The sequence below is a fragment of the Asterias amurensis genome, chromosome 4, assembly GCF_032118995.1.
Source record: "Asterias amurensis chromosome 4, ASM3211899v1".
NCBI classification, from domain to species: Eukaryota; Metazoa; Echinodermata; class Asteroidea; order Forcipulatida; family Asteriidae; genus Asterias; species Asterias amurensis.
The window spans coordinates 12,428,836-12,452,517 of NC_092651.1; the positions used below are offsets into that span (position 1 = coordinate 12,428,836).

Here is a 23,682-nt window from a genome sequence, read left to right on the forward strand (position 1 = left end):
AATAACCAAAAGTATTTCAATTGCCAAAATCAAAACAAGCACCTGACATGAACTATCTTGACGAAGAGTTACCCCGTTTTCTGGAAATGTTACCCGATTTGACGTCAATTTCAAAATGTCTCATGTCTTACAAAACTTAAAATAACAAAATTTCGTTTTCCCCAAGTTTATAATTTTGTAAATACACATTTTAAACGATTCTGAAAGTAGTAAACACAGGTCATGTGAAAGTAAACAACAACAACAACAACAAAAACCAACACTAACAACAAAATGTAAACTTTCTCATCAGAAAACTCGTGACAAACCAAATGATGAAATTATAATCGAGAACTTTGGAAAAATTATGCAGCTTCATTTATTAGCAATTAATTGACAGTTGACCCTAAATGGAGTTAGCTATATCATTGAGGTTATCAGGGCCCAATTTCATGAAGCCTGTAAGCATAAAAACTTGCTAAGTACAGACAAGTAATGCTCAACAGAAACATGGTACCAGCCAATACTATATCAAGTTACCTCTCAGTTTTTGCTTCGAAAATAAATTTACCATACAGTATTTTCTGCTTAACAAATTAATGCATTTGGGCCCAGGTGAAGTACCAATAACTTTATGGTAATAATGGTCACAGTGTTTGTATCATGGTAAAATAAAATAGTTTACATTATTAAGTTTAATTTTACAAATTAAGCAAAATGAAATCGGTACAAAAATAAGTGAAAATAATCAGCAACTATTAAAAAAAGAATTGAAAGAAATTTCAGCTTATCTATTGCATCAACTCTTTGGTAACGACGAGTAAAACAAATCTGTGTAAATCCCCAACCATTTAAATATTATGAACAAATTTTGATTAATAATTATATAGCAAAAGACTTCACCAGTCGGCCACAGACAGCCGAGAATATTTGGGTGCACATTGGAAATATTTGTGTGTGTGCAAGCAATACATTTATTAAAAAAAAAAAAAGTATCTACAGCAAATCATTTTGCAAAGAGATGCTGAAACGCGACTTCTATAAAAAATATTATTACGAGTTGGTGGCGAGAGCTATCTCTGTAACATTAGAAAGCTTTGGTAGTGAGACGTCTTAGATATGAAGGGTGTCAGCTGCTGAATTTATGCAGCGCTCTACCATCTTCATACCTACTTTGAGTGAGAGAGAAAACAACGACTAGTTTCTCCTAGATTATAACTCCTTAAAGAACTATGATAAAACAATTTCACTTGAACATAAAACCAGGGGTGGAACCATCGATGACAAAAACAAAAAGGTCTGGGAAATAGATGGGAAATTTGATGAGGTTTGTTGAAATGATAAGATTTCTATCTTTTAGTAACCCCATGAGTTTTACAAATTTCAATAATCTCCAAGGAACAGTCTCACCAGTATGTAAAAGATATAAAAGAGCATGATTTATTTATATCAAAAGAAAATAATTATGGCTACTCTTTTTCACTATGCAATTAAGGAAATTGCCCATCCTTTTTGGCAAATATTTGAGAGAAAAACTTCTAGTTCGAGGCAGCTCAATATAAAACATAATTTCGGACAAAACTGGTCTGAAACTAGAATCCAGAGTTAGGGGAGTATGTTAAAAAAAAAATGTATTTAAGATTTAGAGAACATGATATGAAAGCACAGATCATTTTAATACTTTTAAATTATTAGACAATGCATAACATATTGATGTGGTTTTAAATACTTGTGTATTTACAGATGTACAAGTGTGCTCTTTTTATTAGCTAAAAAATGTTCTTTGAAACTTTAAGAAGTTAAAATATCATTCTCTATTGTGTGTAGAAAAACTTATATAAAAAAAGTTCTATGTGATGAAAATATAATACAGCAGTTTAATTACAATTGCATTAAAAAAGATAGATAAATTTACATGTAATATCAAAATAATTGTTTTAATTATTTTTATCAAAGTGCATGCATTTAGTATTTACTAAAAATTTACAGGAGTTTTTTCCCAATTTAAACATAATGTATTTCAAGATAGAATAAAAAACGTTATTTCAAAGAAAGGTACAAGAAGAACTTGGTGCAATTAGACATTTTTAACAAGATTTAAAGGCAGTGAACACTATTGGTAATTACTCAAAATAATTATCAGCATAAAACCTGTCTTGGTGACAAGTAATAGGGAGAGGTTGATGGTGTAAAACATTGTGAGAAACGTGCCATAGTTTCTGAGAAAGAAGTAATTTTCGACGAATTTGATTTAGAGACCTCAGATTTAGAACTTGAGGTCTCGAAATCAACCATCTAAACGCACACACCTTCGTGTAACAAGGGTGTTTTTTGTTTCATTCATATCTCGGAAGTTCAATGACCGATTGAGCTCAAATTTACACAGGTTTGTTATTTTATGCCAATGTTGAGATACACCACCTATGAAGGCTAATCTTTGACAATTACCAATAGTGTCCACTGCCTTTAACCGTTATCACTTTTGTAATAATAATAAGTAGCAGTTCTGACATAGCGCTTTATCACAAAGTGCTCATTACTTTTTCACCAAGGTATGCCGTTTGAAATATAAGCCCTAATTATTCAAATAGCACCATGTAATAATGGTTAACAAGGTGCTGTGGCGCAATATGCAGCCAACCATACCAGAAAGCACTGGGGTGAACGAATAGACAAGGGCCCAATTTCATAGAGCTGCCAAGCACAACAATTCGCTTAGCATGGAATTTCTTCCTCGATAAACACAGGATTACCAACCAAATTTCCATGTTATTTTCAGGATGAGCAAACAACAGCTAAATACCACTGACAAGCAATATGCAACAAATGGAAATTTGGTTGGTAATCCTGTTTTTATCAAGAAAAAAATTTCATGCTTGGCAAAGTTATGTGCTAAGCAGCTCTATGAAATTGGGCCCTGGTGGGATTTGAACTGTGCATTATACAGCAATTTGACATTAGAATTTACAAAGCCAAGGTTTATATTATAATGCGCATACCAGCAGGCCTTGAATTTAAACCTGGACCACAGGCCCGGTTCCAGTGATTCTAAATGCTTGTAAGGATTCAGACAGGGGGAATCCTCCCCAAACAATGCTTGTTATTTCTTCTTGTCATTTTCTCCAGCTGCCACTTCGTCCTCTTTCCTCTTCTGTTCTATTTTCTTGATTCTCGCTTCGTTTTCTTGCCTCTCTTGGAAGGCAGCAAACACCACTTGAAGAGACTTGGCATATTCGGCTTTCTCGACACTGTCACTCCCTGTGCAAACAAAAACAAGAAATAAAGATTAAACTAAACAGTTGTCATATCAATGATAATTTAAATTTTTAATTTGAGTAAAATTGACAAAGGTCAAATTATAGAGTCATAACAATAGTTAAAAATAGAAATGGCAATTTAAAAAGTGCACCTAAATAGAAAAAAATAAACGAAATAAGAAAAAGCAGATAATCACCTGTTCATACTTTTTGCCTGAATAAATTATTGTTTAAAATAAGTGTCAAACCATATGAATATGTCCCGCTGAATTACAAACCAAATAGTGACTATTGCGACAGTTTTTTTGACGTGATATCGTGCACCTCCGTTTGCCCCAAAATACCACATAACAAGTTTATGTAGGGCACTTGGGGCTGACCAGGGTGAGCCCTGCAAATGACGTCCATACTATTTGAACGCACCAGAGGTCTAGGTCGACCCGGAGAAGCTAAACGAGCTCACCAATTGGTACATTTAGGAGAGACCTTATGCTCTCTTTAGAGACAGTAAAGGAATGAATTAACTTGCTCAGTGACCAGCCGTCGATTTCACCAAACTTAGGATTAATCTTAGGACTTAGTTCCGTATCAAAATACGTAGGACGCATTGAACTCATCCTAAGTTAGGGCGAGTTACTCGTCCTAACCCGAGATAGGATTGGTCCTAGCGTTTCGTGAAATCGGCTGCAGGGGTAATAATGATGTTGGAAGCACTTTGAGAAGCCCTACGGGTGTGACAAGCGCAATAAAAAAACTGATTATCATTATTATTACATTTAGGATTATCCTCTTACCCATGAGTTTCTTAGCTTCCTTGCCATCTACAAGTGGATTGAGCCAGGTGGATTTCCGTGTGTCTTCAAGTCTTAGATTACTTCCTTGAGGTACGTAGATCATGAAGGTAATCTCAATCACTTCTTTCTCTGTCAGTTTACTGTCCAACTTCTTGCCATCCTCTGTTCAAACAATTAATTTTAAGATAAAGGAATAAGTAATAATATTGGTACATTCAAAGAACTGCACATTGCAGCGTAAGGCTGAATTGTATTTAACAAGAGGTATGTAAAAATAAATAAATCAAACAATAGATAAGATTTAAGCATAAAAAATATATGTCAAGTAGGCCTACGACTATAATGTTTCAAATACTTGAACGGTAAAGCACATATTATTTTAAGCATTGCAGCCGAAGCCTGAATTGCGTTTAAAACAAAACAACAGATAAAAAAAATAAAAAAATATAAGATTTCAAATTAAAAATACAAGGAATAGAGAAGGGGATATTAAGGCATGATAAGTTAATGAAAAGGTAATAATAATAATAACTAGACATACATTTTTTATGATATCACAATAACAAAGTATTCAATTTAATAATCTTTTCCAAAATCCATGTAAATTATATACAAGGTAGTAATAGTATCTAAGAAGTTAAACAATTGAGACATCACAAAAACAAGGTACACATGTTTCAAATCTCTTCAATAATTCACACGAAAGAGAAAGCTTCTGCAAAATCTCAAACACTTGTAGGAAATAGTGCATTTCCATCACACAAAAAGGAAGCACAAGTTCAAGCACAACAATTTGTCCGACAAGTTATCAGTTGAATTGAATTAGTAAAACATGCAAAATGCAGTTTACAATATACAACATTCCAGAACACAATATTCTGGGTAAAAAGGTTGTTTTGGGTAGGGGGAAAATAGAATCTGAAAATGTTAGTGACAAAGATAATACAAAGACAATATCAATATTGTTATTCAACAAAGTGTCAAAATGTACAAAAATGCAACAGGTACATTGTAAAAATACAATCATACAAAAGGGAACAAGTCAAAAGAAGCACATAATAGCAACATTTAAACAACATATTGAAGATGAAAGAAATGTTGTTTGGAACAATAATTAGTTTTAGCCGAGGTAGGTATGGGGTAGGCGATGAGTTTTGGTTGGGGGTTAATAGTGGCACTATCACAAAAACTAACAAAACCATTACTGTAGAGTAAAAGATCACAACCCATCGGTTGGAGATGAAGTGGGTTAAAGCAATGGATCACAACCCAGACAAATAAAGAAGTTAAATCATTTTATACTTGCTGAATATTTCCAGTAAATACACAAACAAAACAAAAACAGATCGAGAGTCAAGAATTTCAAGTTTTTTGTATTCAACAGTGAGCAATTAAAGCCTGGCAATGAGAAAACCCTTGAAGAATGAGAGGACTGCACTGATTTGGGCTTAATTTCATAAAGCTGTTGAGCAGAAACTACTTCTTGACAAACTTCTTTGCTGAGCATAAATTTAGTAGCGCACCAGCTACAACAATGCCAACATAATGTAATGTGGTCTGGTAACCTGATTCTGCTAAGCAACACTTTTCTATGCTTAAGAGAGTTTTTTGTGCTTACATGCTTTATGAAATTGGGCAACTATGTTTACATCAATAGTCTTGAAGTGTAGACATAATAATGTTAGGACTTACTCTTTGTAGCGCCTGAGATGGCATTGAATATCTCTCGTTTGGACGGAAAATGATCACACTCTTTGAAGAATCCATCAAGATCTTTGATGGTAATGGAGTCACCAGGATGGGCCCTCTTGGCAAAGACGTACTCATAATCTGAAACAGACAGTCACAAAAGATGATAAATAGTATTCTGTAACCCTCAACCCTTCTAACAGTCAGAAGCACCGATCCTCCTGATGGTTGTTACTCTGTAGGACCGGTCCCACTGCAGCGATAACGAGAATAATAACGACGCCAGGAGAATGTATTCTATTGGTTGAATGAGCGTGTGTATATTCTGCTTGGAGCTTGTTCAACCAATAGAACGCGGTATCTTTGCGTCAAGATTGCTATTGTTCTCGTAATGCTGCATTGGGACCGGGCCTTCAATCCTCCCAACACACGTAACCCTTAATCCTCCCTGTGTGATAAACCCATTGATCCTCGTTGGGGACGTAACCCTCCATCCTCTTTACAGATTATGACAGAAAAAACACAACTTTTGTTGTGGTCGTCCAATGCTTTGATAGACATTCTACTTACATCTCTTGCGATCCATAAATGCATCCATCTGCCACAGGTCCAGATGAATCAATGGTTTCTTGACTCCATGCCAGCGAGCAATCTTTCTCATTAGTTGGTTGTAGTACTTGACAAAACCCTTGAACGAACCTGCATGCACTCGAGACTAAAAATGTAGTAAAAAAAAATTAAAAAATAAATGAACAGATGGAAATTTGCTTCAGGGACACAAACATTAACTTGGGTTTTACCCATATACACCAATGTGTGTTAGCACTGTATACTCAGTACTTTACTGAGCCATGTTAAAAAGATCTTGAGCGCGAATGTAGAGCAGTGTCATACCAACTACAATAACTTGTCAAGAAGGGAAGAAAAACAGAGAGTGTACTTGTACAAGAACACAGCCTTTGCAGTCACTGCATGGCGCTACCAAAAAGTCTGACATTCTGAGAGAAGCTGCGCCCTTGGCTGTGTTAACACGCGTCATCATGACACTTCTATTCCCTGAACCATCCTAATTTTCTCTTCTTTTTTTGTTATTTTTGGCTTGTCGTTGGTCCATTTTTGTTTTGCGTTTGTTTTTGTGCTGTCCTCCCTTAGTAAGGCGCTCTGTTTTTTGTATAGCGCCCTATAAATGCAGTGTAATATTATTATTAGTATTATTATGATTATTATTATTATTCCTACAATGAAATCCCAACACATGTAATAATCAATGCTTCAATATGAATTTTGAATGAAGTTTAAAATATCATATACTATTAGAAACCACATGGGAAACTGACTGGGTAAATTTTTATGATTTTGGGTTGAAAAGTTTGCAAAGTGGGATTCGAACCAACGACCTTCCGGATTAAAGTGATAGCACTCTACTCATTGAGATATGTAGTCTTTGGTTTGCGGTTTTCTTTTAAAACCACCATTTTCAGTAAAACTTGGGCAATAGCAAGAACAACTCACCTTCTGTTTGACCTTTTCTAGCATTGACCTCACAACCCAACCTCTCACAAACCTGAGCACAAAATAAATCACAAACATTCAGTGATTAAATGAATACTAATCCAAATTCTACAATTCTAAAAATAAAGAACCAATTGTTATGTTTTTATGGTTCTAATTGAACGGTACAAAAAGTAATGACAAGTCAATATTCATTTTGGTCTTTATTACCCATTTACACCGATATGTGTTAGTACTTTCTACTACTCAGTACTCAGTGAAAAAAACACAGGCATATTACTCAGGTGGGATTCAAACCCATAAACTTTGAAATTCAAGAGCAGTGTCATAGTCTAGTTGGTAAGACACAGCTCTGGAATTGCAAAATGGATATAGGTTTTAAAAACTTTACATCAAACATTGAATGGTACATAATAAGTCAAAAGTTATACAGAAAGGCAAAAAAAGAATGGCAACAAGGTTTTAAACTGCAGTTTAAAACCAGCAGGGTTGTGGCCATAAAATAAAGGACCAAACAGTTTCAAGAGAGCTATGCAAAAACAGATTAGAATTAATCAGAAATAGGTTGTGACAAATTGTAACTCTTTTTTTATAAGTATTTCTTAAATATGTATACAGCCTTTATTTTATTTTCAAAGAGAGAAAAGAATCCACTATGCCAACCTGACCATGCTGTGGTTGTACTGAACATATGAAAATGCTTAACAAATGACAAATGGCTGTTAGCTCAAACATGTTTTTGGTCGGAGTAAAAATTGCCAAAATGCGCCCCTGGTCCAACTCACTTTGGAGTGGTTGAGGAACATTGACATTGGGGTGCGTTTTAGCCATCCGAACCAATAACTGTTTCGGTTGACTTGGCCATTGGTTAAACACTAATCAGTGACCGAAACAGTCACAGCCACCGAAATGCACCCCTGATGTATCAGAGTGACTTGGGGAAAAGTTATACAAACAACGAGTGAATCAAAAGACATTCACCTCCAAGATTACACAGTTATGAGAAAAGTCATCTTGAACCATAGCTCATTCAAAAGAGACAAGTTGGGATTCTTGAGAATAACTTCAGAGAAAACATAAATCTTACTTTTGGATGGTAACAGCTGCCTTCTTCATCTGTGCTTTAGTAACGCCTCTCTTTCCTCCATTGAATAATCTGAAATCAAACCAATTTCAAAAATAATAACTAAAAAAACTGACAAGCTTTACAAATCTAAAGCTTTGAGTAGACCTTTGTACTGCAACGCCACAGCCCAATTTTTTGGCAACCAAGGTTGGAAAACTATGGCAAGCCACACATGCAAATCAAAAACAGATAGTTTGTAGAAATGTTATGCAAATACTCAAATATTTGTTGAATTTGTTGGAAACAAATTAAACTAATCATAAGAGAAGTTTCAAGCTCATGAATCTTTACAGAAAATGGTGAAATTGGTCACCGTTTTTTTAAAACATGATTGATTTGTTTTGGTAACATTCGGCTGGAAATGTCTATTGAAAACCAAATAATCAAACAAAAATAATATTTACAAGAATAGAATCTCATACTTACTCCCATATATCTACACTGGGTCCGATCCTCTTCAGCATATTCATGGCCTTTCTATTGGCAAGGGCTTGTCTGGACAAGTAAGAAACAGTTTGGTAAATATTTTTAAAACATTAACTTATTTATGTATGTACGTCTTGCTACCATGGGCAGCAGGCTACATTTGTCCCCAACACCAGGGCCCAATTTAATAGAGTTGCTTAAGCAGACTATTTTGCTTAAAGGCAGTGGACACTATTGGTAATTACTCAAAATAATTATTGGCACAAAACCTTTCTTGGTAAAGAGTAATGGGGAGAGGTTGATAGTATAAAACATTGTGGGAAACGGCTCCCTCTGAAGTGCCATAATTTTCGAGAAAGAAGTAATTTTCAATGAATTTGATTTCGAGACCTCAAGTTACGAATTTGAGGTCTCGAAATCAACCATATAAAAGCACACAACTTCGTGCGACAAGGGTGTTTGTTTACTCCATTCATATCTCGCAACTTTGACGACCATTTGAGCTCAAATTTGCACAGGTTTGTTCTTTTATGCATATGTTTAGATACACCAAGTGAAAAGACTGGTCTTTGACAATTACCAAGTGTCCACTGTCTTTAAAGCAAATGCACAACTTCGGTGAACAAAAACCCACACTTTGTGTATCACAACTAATATATAAAAAAACAAACCTGTGAAAATTTAGGCTCAATCGGTCATCGGAGTCGGGAGAAACTAACGGGAAAACCCAACCTTGTTTCCGCACGTTTCACCGTGTCATGATATGTGTTTAAAATAAATCCGTTATTATGATATAGAGAATTGATAATTGTTTTAATGTTTTCTCAAAAAGTAAAGGATTTCATGGAATAATATTTCAAGGGAAGTCTTTCACCATTACCTTCTGTAAACCTTACGTTATTTGTAAATCTGTGAACTTTTAATTTTTTGTTCTGTTCAGAAAGTGTCCAATGGCTTTAAACAGTTTGTACTTATTTAATTTAAAGCAGAAATTAGAAGGATAACATTAAAAAAATGTAAATGTGACATTGTTATTTGTCTGGTAACCTTTTTCTGGGAAACATTTTTTGGTTATGCTTAGCTACCTTTTGCGCTAAAGCGGCTTTATGAAATTGGGCCCTGTCAAAATAATGCAGATTGGCTCCCAATGTGACTGCTTTTCAAGCACGCTTGGTGAAAACTTTCTTAAGCCTGTACGGCACTTGTAGGATGTTGAGTAAGTGCGGGAAAAAATCAAATATTTGCAGCAATTCCCCAAATAAGAATAACGTTTGTACATGGTGACCCTAAATTGCAAACAGTTGAGCCAGCTTTGAATGAGAAATTTTTATCGCAAAGAGAAAGGGTTTGTCCTTATTGTCTGGCAGTGCGACTTTCTTCAATCATAAAGGCTGCACTAGAACAGGAAGAAGAAGAAGAAGAAGAGGAGAACTTACTGTCTCATAAGCTCGCTCATCTTGTCATGTCGCATCCGATCTTTCAGCATCTTGTCAGACAGATAATTTCTCTCCCAGTCTCGACTGAAGATGTCCTCACGCTGAACCAACGCAATCTCTTTCCTCATCAGATGATCTTTATAAAATCTAAAAAAAGAAGGAAAGTCAGTGAAAAAGTAAGAACTTTATACAACTGCATATAGTTAAGGCCCTGTGGCTGTATGTGGTATTTTGAACCCAGTTACTGCATGCACGTGTGATGGCTGTCACGTTAAAACACAACAATGAGGTCAATGTGGTCTAGAGACAAAATAACAACTACACTGTATAATCTAAAACAATTGACCATAAATTGACAGGTAATTATGGTCGGCAGCAATAAATACCCAAATAAAATGGACAGCAGTAACGCAATCATGTAATATTAAAAAAATACAAAGAGTTAACACACAATTCAAATGCTGCATGCAATACAAACATTAATTGACATTAATATTTCAGTGCAGGAGAGAACAACTAAGCAAAACAAAAATGAGAAATTCACACAATAAAATCTTAAGTAAAATCGTAATGGCACTTTCGAGTGCACTTTCAAGTTTCCCACTTAGAGTGAACAGTACTTCTCCGTTTTTCTGTGTAAGATTTTAGGCCATTTTAATTATTAATGTAATGTTTTACTCCAAATTTTTAACTTTGTAACTGTTCATGTAATTCTGCTGCTGGCAGGGATTTTAATCGACTTTTAATATACCATTGAATGAATGAATGAAATGAAATGAATGAAGTCGAGCAGATCAGCAGCCTCGCATCAGTACATGTACATGTATTTGCTAGAGAGCTGTTAAAGCTATCACCGCAACAAACATCCAAAGTTGCCCTGCAAGTCTTATATATAAATACAGGTACCATCAAAAGGCAAGCAGGAACTCCTATACCTCGATGAGGATAACATCAAGTGGCTTATAGTCACTTAAAGACACTGGACACTATTGGTAATTGTCAAAGACCAGTCTTCTCACGAGGTGTATCTCAACATATGCATAAAATAACAAACCTGTGAAAATTTGAGCTCAATCACTCATCGAAGTTGCAAGATATTAATGAAAGATAAAACAGCCTTGTGACACATAGTTGTGCACTTTCAGATGCTTGATTTCGAGACCTCAAATTCTAAATCTGAGGTCTCAAAATTAAATTTATAGAAAATTGCTTCTTTCTCAAAAAATACATTACTTCAGAGGGAGCCGTTTCTCACAATGTTTTATACTATCAACCTCTCCCCATTACTGGTTACCAAGTAAGGTTTTATGATAATAATTATTTTGAATTACCAATAGTGTGCACTGCCTTTAACTACATGTTGTGCCAATCGAATTACTTTCAATGTTCACCTTTCAATGTTGGTCAGAGATCAAACAAAAGAAGAAGAAAGATGAATACAAAATAGATTTTATACTTACTTGCTCATGCTTCTGGAATCTCTCTGGTGCTTCCCCCATCGTTCCCGTTCCTGCCGTTCCAACTCCTTCCGGTACTCCTTGGCGGCTGAGCCTCCAAACAGGTCCCTGATGTTAACTGATGTTTTAGCCTCTTGAGCTCTCTGGTTTTTCTTGGCCTCCCACTCCTGAAGAAAATGTTTTAAAAAGACTAAATGGTTAAACCACTTGCAACCTAAACTCATTTCCATTTACAAACAATTCTGTGTTGATATGTTTTCCCTTTTACACATCACACAAGCTGCCCCAAGTTCACCTTTTTTGGAGTAAGGTTAGCAAAAACTTTCACAGGTTTGTTGTTTTATGCATACGTTGGAATACACGAAGTGAGAAGACTGGTCTTTGACAATTACAAAACGTGTCCAGCGGTCAATTTCACAAAGAGTTAAGACTAGTCTTATCTCAAGTTAGGACAAGTTACTCGTCATAATTGGACTAGCTTTTTAATATCTTCGGACTAGTCGTACTATTCCTAAGTTAGGACTAGTCCAAACTCTTTGTGAAATCGACCTCAGTGCCTTTAAAAAGAATTTATGCACCAGTCAATTCACTGGCCAACGACTACAAAGTGAACAAATTTAATGCTTTTCTTTGTCAATAACCATGCAAGTCACTCACCACATCTTTTGCAGCTCCAAACATTGGCAGAGGTCTCCCTTTCCATTCCTTCCCATTTGAGGTACTGACCGTCCTGGGTCTAGTAGAAGAGTTCATCCCAGCCAGAGGAGACTTCTCCGTGTAGGATCTCGATGTACGATCGACCCGGGCCGAGGACGGCCTCGAAGAGCTACCGGGACTCAGTGAGCTCGTTGACCGTGAGGTCGGGGCTGAGTTCGGTCTTTGGATTTGTATTTCAGGCGGGGTGAGTTGGTACATCATCGGACTGGCTTCTCCGTGGGTGGCCTCATGGATGTCACTCCAACTGTTGTGAAAGGAATGGAATCAATTAGTACAAATATTTTATTCACTTTCAAAGCTCTTAACATGTCAATCTCCTGCTTATTATTAATCTGAACTTGTTCACCATTTATTCCCCCACTCGGAAAGTGGCCGGTCATTTGGACCCTAGCAGAGGCTTTCTCAAAGCCTAAAATAAAATCAGACTAGGGGTGAAATCTCAGGCTACTTACATGTATACTAATATAAATATTGCTTGGGTACTTTTTGTACGACACTAAACAAAATATCCAAAGATTTACATTATACTTACGTACACAGCCTGTTACACAGTTTTTTTAGCGTGTATAATGGATCTACCTGTGACTCTGCTGAACATTGCTCTCTGATTTTCACTTTTGTTCTCAAAAGCTTTAGCTTAATTTTAATTCACAGTGAGTAGGGATTCACTTTATGGCCAAAAACATGATCTACAAAAGGTACCAAACCCTTTAGGGTAGTTTAGTTCTTTCAAATAAATAAGGAGTTGGTCAACATACCCATCATCAACAGAGGCAGGAGGCTCAGGTGGCCCTTCACTCCACAGCGATGATCGGGACATCTGCATCAAGTTGGGCATTGAGGCCTCTAGACTACCAGTCTCCTGCAGGTAGTCTAAGTTAGCTTGGAGGACAATAGTCATGGGACTGTCACTACGACTTCCAGTCGCAGAATCTGAGGTGGAAAAGCAAATAACAACAAGCCGAGAAACTAAGTAGGGACCTAGACTGTGAATAAGTGACTATGACGACTTAACAATAGCCCAAATCCATTCGCGGAATCCGAGGTGAAAAAAATAACAAAAAAACAGAGAAACTAATTAGGGACCTAGACTGTGAATAAGTAACTACACATGACGACTTAACAATAGCCCAAATCCATTAAGTCCTGTCACAAAATGACGAATCACAACAACAGTAATTGCATGACCAGCGATACAACAAAAGTCAAAGGTGTGAGCAAATGATGGCGGCTAATGAAGATTGAAGAATGCATACGTAGCAGCATTGTTACTCATGTACAATGTACACAGTTGATGGATTGGCTTAATGGATTGGAGTACATGCCTACAATGTACCTCCTGAATCAGCAATCTTGTGAGATGTGTGGCCATGGAAAAACTGAAAGAGTGATATTTGTTTCTTAGGAAAAAAAGTACGACAAATTTATAGAGTACAAAGGCTGAACACCATGTACATGGGGTATAGGCTCTAATATAATTTTCAGGATTTAAAAACAACAATTTTTCAGATTTTTCCAATACGGGATAACAAATCGAACACCAAGCATTACGTACATGTACAGACTATCATCATGCAGGCTTAACCTGGTTTTCAAGTGTTGTTTTTGTGTTGTGCATTTGTAATATATTTGTACCTGCACAAGACTTATTGTGTGGAAAGTGATCAGGTACTTCACAAAAATAGCATACAGGAACGACGCATAACTTGTATGGTCAGAAGGTATGTCAGCAGGACTACAATTGGCTATCATCTTCTTTGCTCCTTAAAGTACGACTAACGAGGATTAGCAAGGTCCAACGATGGTCCAACCAGAGCACTTTTTAAATAACAAGTGGACCAGAATCTTCTATAACAAAAGTTTTATTGAGAAGGGCCAGATTTCATAAGCACAAAAATTACTTGGCACTAAAAAGGTTTGCTTAGCAAAACTACATGCAGGTCATCAGCCTGAACAACATACATTTACCATTGCTGTGACTGGTAAATGTTAAGCTTGGGAGATATCGATTTATTTTATTCACGATTTATTGCCGACAATATATCGCGATATTCGATATAATCGCGATTAATGAAATTTGACATCATCAGTCTTAAAACTCCAAGTGAAAGTTGTAGAAGAGACAGTCCTAGTATAAGAGAGGTGTTCTAATGACCTATTCTTCTGGTTTTACTCCAAACCTATGGGGTATCAGCTAGCAAATACATCGCGATATTTAATCGATATATCGATGCATCGCAATTATCGCGATATATCGCGATATACATGTATCGATATTTCGATTAAAACCAAATCAATCCGATATCGAAATCGTGTCCAAATTAATATCGCGATATTCGATAATATTAGTACATTTCTTGCTTAGCCAAGACATTTGCTAAGCAGAACTTTCTGCTGAACAGCTTCAAGAAATTGGGCCCAGGTCACACAGTTGTACAGTTTGTATTAGTTGAAGAATCTTGGTTTGCTGAAACCACGCTTGCGTGTATACACAAAATTTTGATAAAATCTGCTAAAACAGCAATCGAAAACCTAAAAGGTACACGCTTTTTATTTAATAAAAATTGGATAAAATTTGCTCAATACTTTATGATATGAGTGTGATGTAGAATTATGTTGTCTTCCTTATATTACTTTAAGAAGTGAAAGCTTTGCTGGTCCTTTCAGCTGTGCAGTTTTTAATGAAAACTCCCAGTGGAAAAAAATCAATGACTGTATGGACGCTTGAAAAGGAGTACAAACAAATTGATTTGAATTATAGTTGAATTATAGCCTACTCACAAACAGAATTTTCTCTGGTTCCAGCTGGTGACATGTCCCGACTGTGTGCAGGGGAACCACCACTATCACTCCCTCTGGGCGACATGGTAGGGCTGTTTCTTGGTGTACCACGAGGTGTCAATGGTTTCTTTGCAATCGCTGGGGACATAGGTGGAGCACCCCTAAAATGAGGTCTTCTTTGGTCTACAAGAGGTAAGGTGCGTTGCTGCAGCTGATTCCGGTGGTCGTTGGTCAGGGACATGTAAGCTGTATCAACAAAAATTTAAACAATTTATTGGCACAAAGTAGGAGGAACTTTTTATTGCAGTTTATGTCACAGTTGCTACCTTTAACTAGCCAGTGATCTGAATAACTTTCTGGACTTGTCATGGCTGACCGATTAAGTGCACATGAGTTCTCACTTTGTTATGATCTGGGTTTGGTTCCCAATGTGATTCCCATAGCAACCATATTAGCTTCCCCTTTTCCAGCATAAACATGTTGGTTCTAAATTCTTCCTGAAAGACACTCCAGACACTATTGGTAATTGTTAAAGAATAGTATTCACAGTTGGTGTATCTCATCATTTTATATGCATAACATAACAAACCTGTAAAACTTTGAGCTCAATCGGTCATCGAAGTTGAGAGATATTAATGAAAGAAAAAGACACCCTTGTCGCACCAGGGTCACACGAAGTTGCGTGCTTTCAGATGCTTGATTTCGCGACCTCAAATTCGAAATCTGGGGTATCAAAATCAAGTTCCTGGAATATTACTTCTTTCTCAAAAACTCTGTCACTTCAGAGGGAGCTGTTTTTCACATCGTGTTATACTACCAACCTCTCCTCATTACTCGTAATCAAGAAAGGTTTATGCTAACAAATATTTGAGTAATTACCAATAGTGTACATGTACACTGCCTTTAAAATAACATTTTTTTCAAACTGCAAACAAATTACTCTAAACACACAAATGCCAATTTGTAAAAAGAAAAGAGGAAATGGCCGACCATGCACACTTTAACTTTTCCTACATCACTATTAGAAACAATCAGCTAATCTGTTGCAAGCCTAAATATAACACTCGATGGAAACTAACCATTATTCTTAATGAGAGGATTGAGCGGGAACTGAGTCCAAACAGCATACTCATTTGACATGATGAACTACAACTCGTTTTGGAGTGTTAAAATCTTGCGTCTGTCCGTGCGGTAAACTGTTATCCAAAACAATGCTGTACACTAATGTATCGATGGAAAGAAAACAACCAGACTAAATCTACTAGACAACCTTATCACTGTTTTGCACTCTTTAAACACACGCTGTCCAGCGCTGTATTTGTTGTAGTAAAGACTGATCTTTATGTTGTGGTTTATCGCAGGCTGTAATAAACTTGTCTGATGAGTTACTACTTAAAGCATGCAGGGCTCAGATTTAGTGGGGCAAATCTCCAGACCGCCGGGGTTATAGGTAAACTTTTTTACTGGACTGGAATTTATTTCATAACACTGAAACCTAATGAGAAAGAGCTTTCAAATTTGATCAGCATGAGTAAGTAAACTGTTTATCTGATCAAACACAAAGGGTATCCGATCATTTCTCTTTAAAAAAAACCTCCCCCCCCCACCCAATTTTGAAATCTGGACTTTTGAAAGTAACAAATTTAACTGGTCATAGACAAAGGTTTATACACACCCACGTAACGCACTCTCCACCAATAGGAATAGCGCAACTGTCTGAGGTATTTATGAATGAGTTTTATTTTCATAGTTCTTAAAACCATTTGCCCATTTACACACAGACAACAATTTGGTTGAATGTACACTTGGGTCAGATAATGTTCTAAGAAACAATCAATGTAAAACCCTAACAATGAAAGGTGCATTGCCTAACAAGGATGCAAACAGAACCTACCATTTAATTGGCCAGAAGTATCCCCCCCCTAGAAAAAAGTTGCACATCCCCTCGAGTCCCTCAAAAACTTTACCCTAGTTTCAGTGATGGGCATACATGTATCAACAAGATTACATGTCACACATCCTTTAAGCTATTTATGTATCATACTAATCACTTAAATCCCCATGTTGTAGCTTTTATTATCAGCAACTTGTAATCAACCAACCCAATGATATGCTACCTGAGGCCAGGTAAAAAAAAGAAAAAGGTGACTGTTCCTGTCCTCATCCTATGTTGAAGCCGCGCTCTTTTCATTTTGTCTAAAACTTTTTAGCGCCATCATGGCACAATCGATCATTGAGTTAATTTACCAATTTTTTTTTTACTTAATTCTAAATTCTACAAAGCCATAACATTTCAGACTGGCTCTTTCCCCCTCGGAATTAATTAATAAAAAGGCCCTCATCCTCCCATTTATAAGAAATACAGAACGATCAACGTTTTTTTTTTTTTTTTCTTTTTTTTAACTTGTCCTAGCTGTGTATTAATTAGTTGAATCCTCCTGTTGTGTTATCAGTAAATTGGAAGCGACCTGATGATCCAGCCTAAATGTACCTTAGCCACACGAACATGTTAGTATCATGTTAAACAGTTTGAAACAAATAAAGGGATTAGGTGATTTGAAATCTACTGCTTTGGAGGCGACGAGGTGATATCACTGAGGTAGAATTCCACCACTGTGGTGATAGCATGTAAGCCACATACAAGCCAAGTATGTTTAATGAGTACCGAGTTTACATTCCATAAATTCTTCTTTGATATACTTTCCTTGAAATCAAATGCAAATTGTGTCAATATATCTACAATAATTTTTGTATCGGGGAAAAAGATTTTTTTTAAGGGAATAAAAGGGTATAATAGATGTTAAAAGGGTAGCGACGAATTCTTTAACGGCCGTTTAGAACCGGCAGGTTCGTTGCCATGTGATGAAGGCCAGGGCCAAACATGAATTTCTTTGATGAGATAGTAGGATTTAAATTAAAACAATAATCATCAGTGTTAGAGCCTGTTTTCACACTGCTGCTTGGAAAAGAAATAAGAATGTGCACCCGTGCATACAAAACTGTGTGGTTTTCCATTGATTTATCATCAATTGGTTTACCTCTAAGATGCAACTGGATGATGTCAATGCATTAGGGTCCATACTGGGTACTGCTAGGGTTTAGAATATTCCAAAGCTCTTGGGATTATAATATTCAAACAAAGCCATTAGAAAGGAGAAGACTTTACCTATTGGAACAGTTTGTATTGATCTTGAAGAAGGATTCCCCCTGGATCCATCAATCTCTATGGTGAAAACAGAACGCACACCCACTTCAGCTGAGGCAGGTCTCCCCTTCCCACCATGATGGTTCCGTCCTTCCTTGGCCTGGCCGTACAGTCGTGGGTTAGCTGATTTGGGTCGGTCCACGCTGTCGCGGGTAACAGCTAGGAAGTGGCGGTTCAGAATTTGGTCAGGTGCTAGCACACACAAGAAAAACACAAGAGTGCATGAAACAGTGCACCCAAAGAGTTTTGTATACGAAGATTTTTATATGTTATGAAAAAAAACTAAGTTAGTGACTGTAATGTAGAGGATTTAAAACAAAGTGTGAAATACTTGGTGATGCCTGAAAAGGCTTCAGGCCTGAAGTCTTTAACGGTGCTACTTCAGAGGAAGCCATTTCTGACAATGTTATATACTATCAACAGCTCTCCATTGCTCGCAACCAAGTAAGATTTTATGCTTACTATTATTTTGAGTAATTACCAATAGTGAGTGCCTTTAAAAGGAAATACAAACAAATTAAAAGAATACAAAATCCTGTAGTAAGTGTTAAAGACACTGGACACTATTGGTAATTGTCAAAGACCAGTCTTCTCACTTGGCGTATCTCAACATATGTATAAAATTACAAACCTGTGAAAATTTCAGCTAGATTGGTCGCCAGAGTTGCGATATAATAATGAAAGAAAAGACAGCCTTGTGACACAAAGTTGTGCACTTTCAGATGCTTGATTTCGAGACCTCAAATTCTAAACTTGAGGTCTCGAAATCAAATTGGTGGAAAATGACTTCTTTCTTGAAAACTACGTCACTTCAGAGGGAGCTGTTTCTCACAATGTTTTATACTATCAACTACTCCCCGTTACTCGTTACCAAGAGAGGTTTTATGCTGATAATTATTTTGAGTAATTACCAATAGTGTCCACTGCCTTTAAGGAAAAAAGATTACAGAAAACAAAGTTTATAGAAAACAAAGTTTAAAGAAAACAAAGTTTACTAGGTTTAAAGAAGAGAGCTTACAGGGAGGTGTAGAAGAATGTGCTGAGTGAGTGCATAGATAGAGCAGCGTGCTAAGTGCCGAGTTGAAGCGGTGGATGGTTTTCATCAGCTGAATCTGAGGGAGTCATGAGGCAGTGATAAGAGATGAATAAGATCGGTGAGGAAACTAAGATACCAAAAAGGAGGAGTCGTGTACATGTACATTTTGTGATGCTGCCAGCCCAAATTGGGCACTTCTTTACCAAACTGGGCACTTCTTGCCCGAACCGGGTACTTCTTGCCAAAACTCGGTATTTCTTGCTAAAATCACAGACTTCTTGCCAAAACCAGACACTTCTTGCCAAAAATCACAACTGGGTTGTTCATCAAACAGATGAGAGTAGAGCTTTAAAAATTACCCTCAATTACGAAGCATAAATGTTTCTAAAAAATCAGGATAATCTCAATTCAAACCATCTGTAATGGTCAATCTGACAGAAAACTTCGCAGAAATGTGACAAATTTGAGTGTTCTAGTCAGTCATTGACAAACTTTTTTTTTTAAGATTGCAAAAAATAGTTCATGGCCTGACATTTCGACCCTTGCAAAGCCTGTCTCAAAAGACAACACAACAAACATGAACAGTAAGTGTAACATACCTGTACATGTAGGCAGTGAAGTAAAATAAAATACATCTAACAAAAAGACTCAGATACATGGGTCGAAACTTCAGGCCATTAAGTATTTGTTGCTTTTTTACCATATAGGTCCATATTGGTAGGTAAGCAGTTTGCAATCAGCTAATTCTATTTTGCGACTACACTGTATAAGAAGATCATATATAAAGTATAAATGAAGACAACAACCATTATACAAAAATTCTAATTAGCACTCCGTTTATTAAATCCTTAGTAAACTTAACGTACACAGCTATATTTTAAACATCATCAAGTAGTTGTTTTTCAAACCATTAACTTGGCTGTTTATAAAGGTCTCATCATGTTCATGATTTATGTTGTAACAAAAAATAAATTCAAAAAACACATTCATAAATACCTCAGACAGTTTCGCTATTCTTATTGGTGGAGAGCGCGTCATGTGGGTGTGTATAAACCTTTGTCTCGGTAAAATTATCAAGAACCAGGCCTCGGCGCAGGTTTAAACCACTAGTTGAAAACCTTTTTACCACACATTGATTCCCTTATTTAATTTCTGAGAAGTTTTTATTTTCTTACCATGAAACATCTGTTTTCCAAAACCTTTTTTAGCCATCAACAAAAAATGTAAACTTAAAAAACCTTTCAAAATATCATTCTTAGTCAAACTGAAACCCAACAAATTTTAAAAAAATCAGCTGGCTTTTCATTATTTATTTTTTTGAGACAGTAGAATTGGCCTTTTGCAAACTGATTAACAATCAAATAGTGTAATCCAAATAAAATTAAGAATTTATGTTCTATACCACACTTAAAGATCCTTGTCATTTGATTGATGTAACAAACATGGAAGTTCGGAACACATCTCTGCTCTCACAGGTTCCCTTTCACCCCTGGGTGAAGAGAAGCACTTTTATCGCAGTGGACACTATTGGTAATTGCTCAAAATAATTGTTAGCATAAAACCGTACTTGGTAACGAGTAATGGGGAGAGGCCAATAGTATAAAATACTGTGAGAAACGGCTCCCTCTGAAGTGACTTAGTTTTCGAGGAAAGAAGTAATTTTCCACAAATTAGAATTAGAGTTTGAGGTCTCAAAATCAAGCATCTGTAAGCACACAACTTTGTGTGACAAAGGTGTTTTTTCTTTCATTATTATCTCGCAACTTCCACGACCAATTGAGCTCCAATTTTCACAGGTTTGTTATTTCATGCATATGTTAATATACACCAAAAGAGAAGACTGGTCGATGACATTTACCAAGAGCGTCCAGTGTCCTTAAGGGTTCTTGCTCTAAGACACACATATCATATTCGGGATTCGAACCCACCTATTAATGACTTAAACATTTGAATATGCCACAGACAATGCAAAATGTTGATGTACTCAATGTACTGTCGATGGAAGTGATATTATGTCAGAATTCTTGAAGGCCTACATGTAAGAAATCAATTTTAGATTTTATTTTAACTGCTTAGTTGCATTTTTGGCAGATTTGTTCTTGCAATACACGAATGCCAGAATAATATTGAATACTGTTTCTCACAAGACAAAAAAAAAACTTGCTAGGCGGTAAACTTTGCATGGTGGAAAGACGAAGGTTTGCGGTTACACCATGTAATGACTATCTCTAATTGAATTGGGGGTGGTACTGAACAGAATCGTTGGTTTCGACTCTACACATTTCGATCAAGGTGCGTTCACCTTCAGCCTAAGTTTCGTTACTTTAACCTTTTCCAAAGGCACTGCTTCGTGTTCCGATCTTATCAGTTATTTTTAAAACATTTGATTATGTACCAGCAATTTATTATAGAAGTTTTTGATTTGTTATTTAATGTTTTTTATTTATAGGCTGTAAAAATTCAAAATAAAATGTCTACAGTACCACCAGTGATATTTTTGTTCATCATTGCGTGCCAGGTGTTAAAAATGCGCATATTAAGTAATAGCTACCCGGGAGCTATTCTACTTATCATATGATTACCATTGTGCGACGTCATTCCCGGGCGCTATTCTACTTGTCATGCGCTTTACGATCGTGATCCTGTTGTACCATCGTGGTCCTAGCGACATATCCATCGCATGAATATATCATGGTTCATTTTATTTCACAGTCCTAATTTTCCCTTGCTTTAAACAACTAAATTATGTATGGGGATTGAGCTTGTCAACTTCCAATACCAAGGGTTCTATATCGACTAGTCACCCTCAAACCATTTTATATTTGTATATTATTATTATTATTATTATTACTATTATTATTTTTAAAAGTAATCAATGTGATAATTTTTACAACATGATTAGTAAACTACGATGAGCCAGCATGAAATGAAACGGTGCAGCATGCAATCTAGGGTTACTGTGAAGCGATTATTATTTAACTTTAATCAATGTTCAGCGGTACCTTGTCTTATCTCTCCATCACAGTTTCCTTCCTGGTGACCGTTGATTTCATCCTGAAAATGCACCTCATGAGTGGTAATGGATTCATTAGACTCATCAGCCATGTCAATATTCATGCTGTCCTCGGACGGAATGTCAGTTTTGAAATCTGCGTCTGTGGATTTCTCACTTTGAGCGTCTTCCTCAGCACGGCCCTCCGAAGGATCACTGCTCTCAACATTGGCTCCTTGATCTTCATGATCAATAGATGGACTGTTCACTGATTGGTCGGCATCCGCTGCAACATCCTCGGAAATCCCATTCTGATTTTCCATTTCTGCAAATTTCCCAACAAAATCTGATTTGATATCAGCCGATAGTGTTTCATCGTTCTGCGTCAAATTTTCCTCTTGGAGATCAGGATGAGCGCCCTCATTGTCAGACTGATATTGAGGATCAGATGCATTGTTTGAGTGAGAAGGATTCGAAACGTCTTCATTGTCCAGGTGATCAGAGGCGTTTCCGTGATCAAAGTTGCCCGAGTCGCTTCCGATCGACTGCATCTCCGACCCCAAGTCTTGTGAGTTCTGAGAGTCATTCAACATGTCGTCTATATCTCCAAGATCCTGAGACAGCGACTGGTTGTCTGTTCTCTCGCTGCCGGCATTGAGGGAGTCGGCATACCCCTGCGAGGAGCATGTGATGTCCTGACCCTCTGTTACTCCACCTGAGCTGCCTTGCTTGTACCATTCCTGACTGGGGAGGCTTTCTAGTTGAGATGTTTGTGAGGGTGGATTCAGGGCGGATGTATCTGAGAGATGACAATCGTCTGTTGGGATACTTAGAGGCTTATCACATTGGCCCCGTGCTGAAAAATAAAAGCAAGGACAACTGAATGATCAGGATAATATATTGCCACAGTAAATTTCCAAAAAGGTGGTATTTAGATACAAGTAAAAAGACAAAGGTAAAACTGGTCTTAATGTCTTGTTGGTTTAAATTCTGTTTTGTGATGCAATAACTGTCCCAATAGATTCCAACTATATGTGTCTGTTCATTTTTGAACAGGGAATTTTAGAAAGGTATACTGTTGTGCACTCAGCAGCTATTACCAGAAGCAACAGGCAAACGACGGGAAAACCCCCTTCTATTTGTGACACCTGTGTCCCTGAGCAAGATGATATTGATTCTCTTCAAACAGGAGTAAATGGTACCTGCGAGGGCAGAGATGGCTCTTGCAACATGAATTAGCTTGGTGCATTATATACAAATGTACGTGTTATTGGC

At 36.8% G+C, this 23,682-nt stretch overlaps 1 protein-coding gene across 2 annotated transcripts in view; it reads right to left on the reverse strand.

Annotated features, from left to right (window-relative positions):
- Positions 1-352: 352 nt before the first annotated feature.
- Positions 353-23,682, reverse strand: part of LOC139936034 (uncharacterized) — a 43,059-nt gene continuing 19,729 nt past the window's right edge. For both annotated transcript variants that reach the window (XM_071930745.1, XM_071930744.1), the window contains 14 exons: positions 22,418-23,263; positions 18,341-18,571; positions 15,175-15,420; positions 13,152-13,326; positions 12,334-12,637; positions 11,680-11,843; positions 10,220-10,366; positions 8,784-8,852; positions 8,319-8,387; positions 7,232-7,283; positions 6,290-6,434; positions 5,723-5,860; positions 4,031-4,192; positions 353-3,237 (listed from right to left, as the gene is read on the reverse strand). In XM_071930745.1, the coding sequence (XP_071786846.1) occupies positions 3,080-3,237; positions 4,031-4,192; positions 5,723-5,860; positions 6,290-6,434; positions 7,232-7,283; positions 8,319-8,387; positions 8,784-8,852; positions 10,220-10,366; positions 11,680-11,843; positions 12,334-12,637; positions 13,152-13,326; positions 15,175-15,420; positions 18,341-18,571; positions 22,418-23,263 (2,906 nt within the window). In that variant the 3' untranslated portion in view covers positions 353-3,079. The remainder of the gene's footprint in view (positions 3,238-4,030; positions 4,193-5,722; positions 5,861-6,289; positions 6,435-7,231; positions 7,284-8,318; positions 8,388-8,783; positions 8,853-10,219; positions 10,367-11,679; positions 11,844-12,333; positions 12,638-13,151; positions 13,327-15,174; positions 15,421-18,340; positions 18,572-22,417; positions 23,264-23,682) is intronic.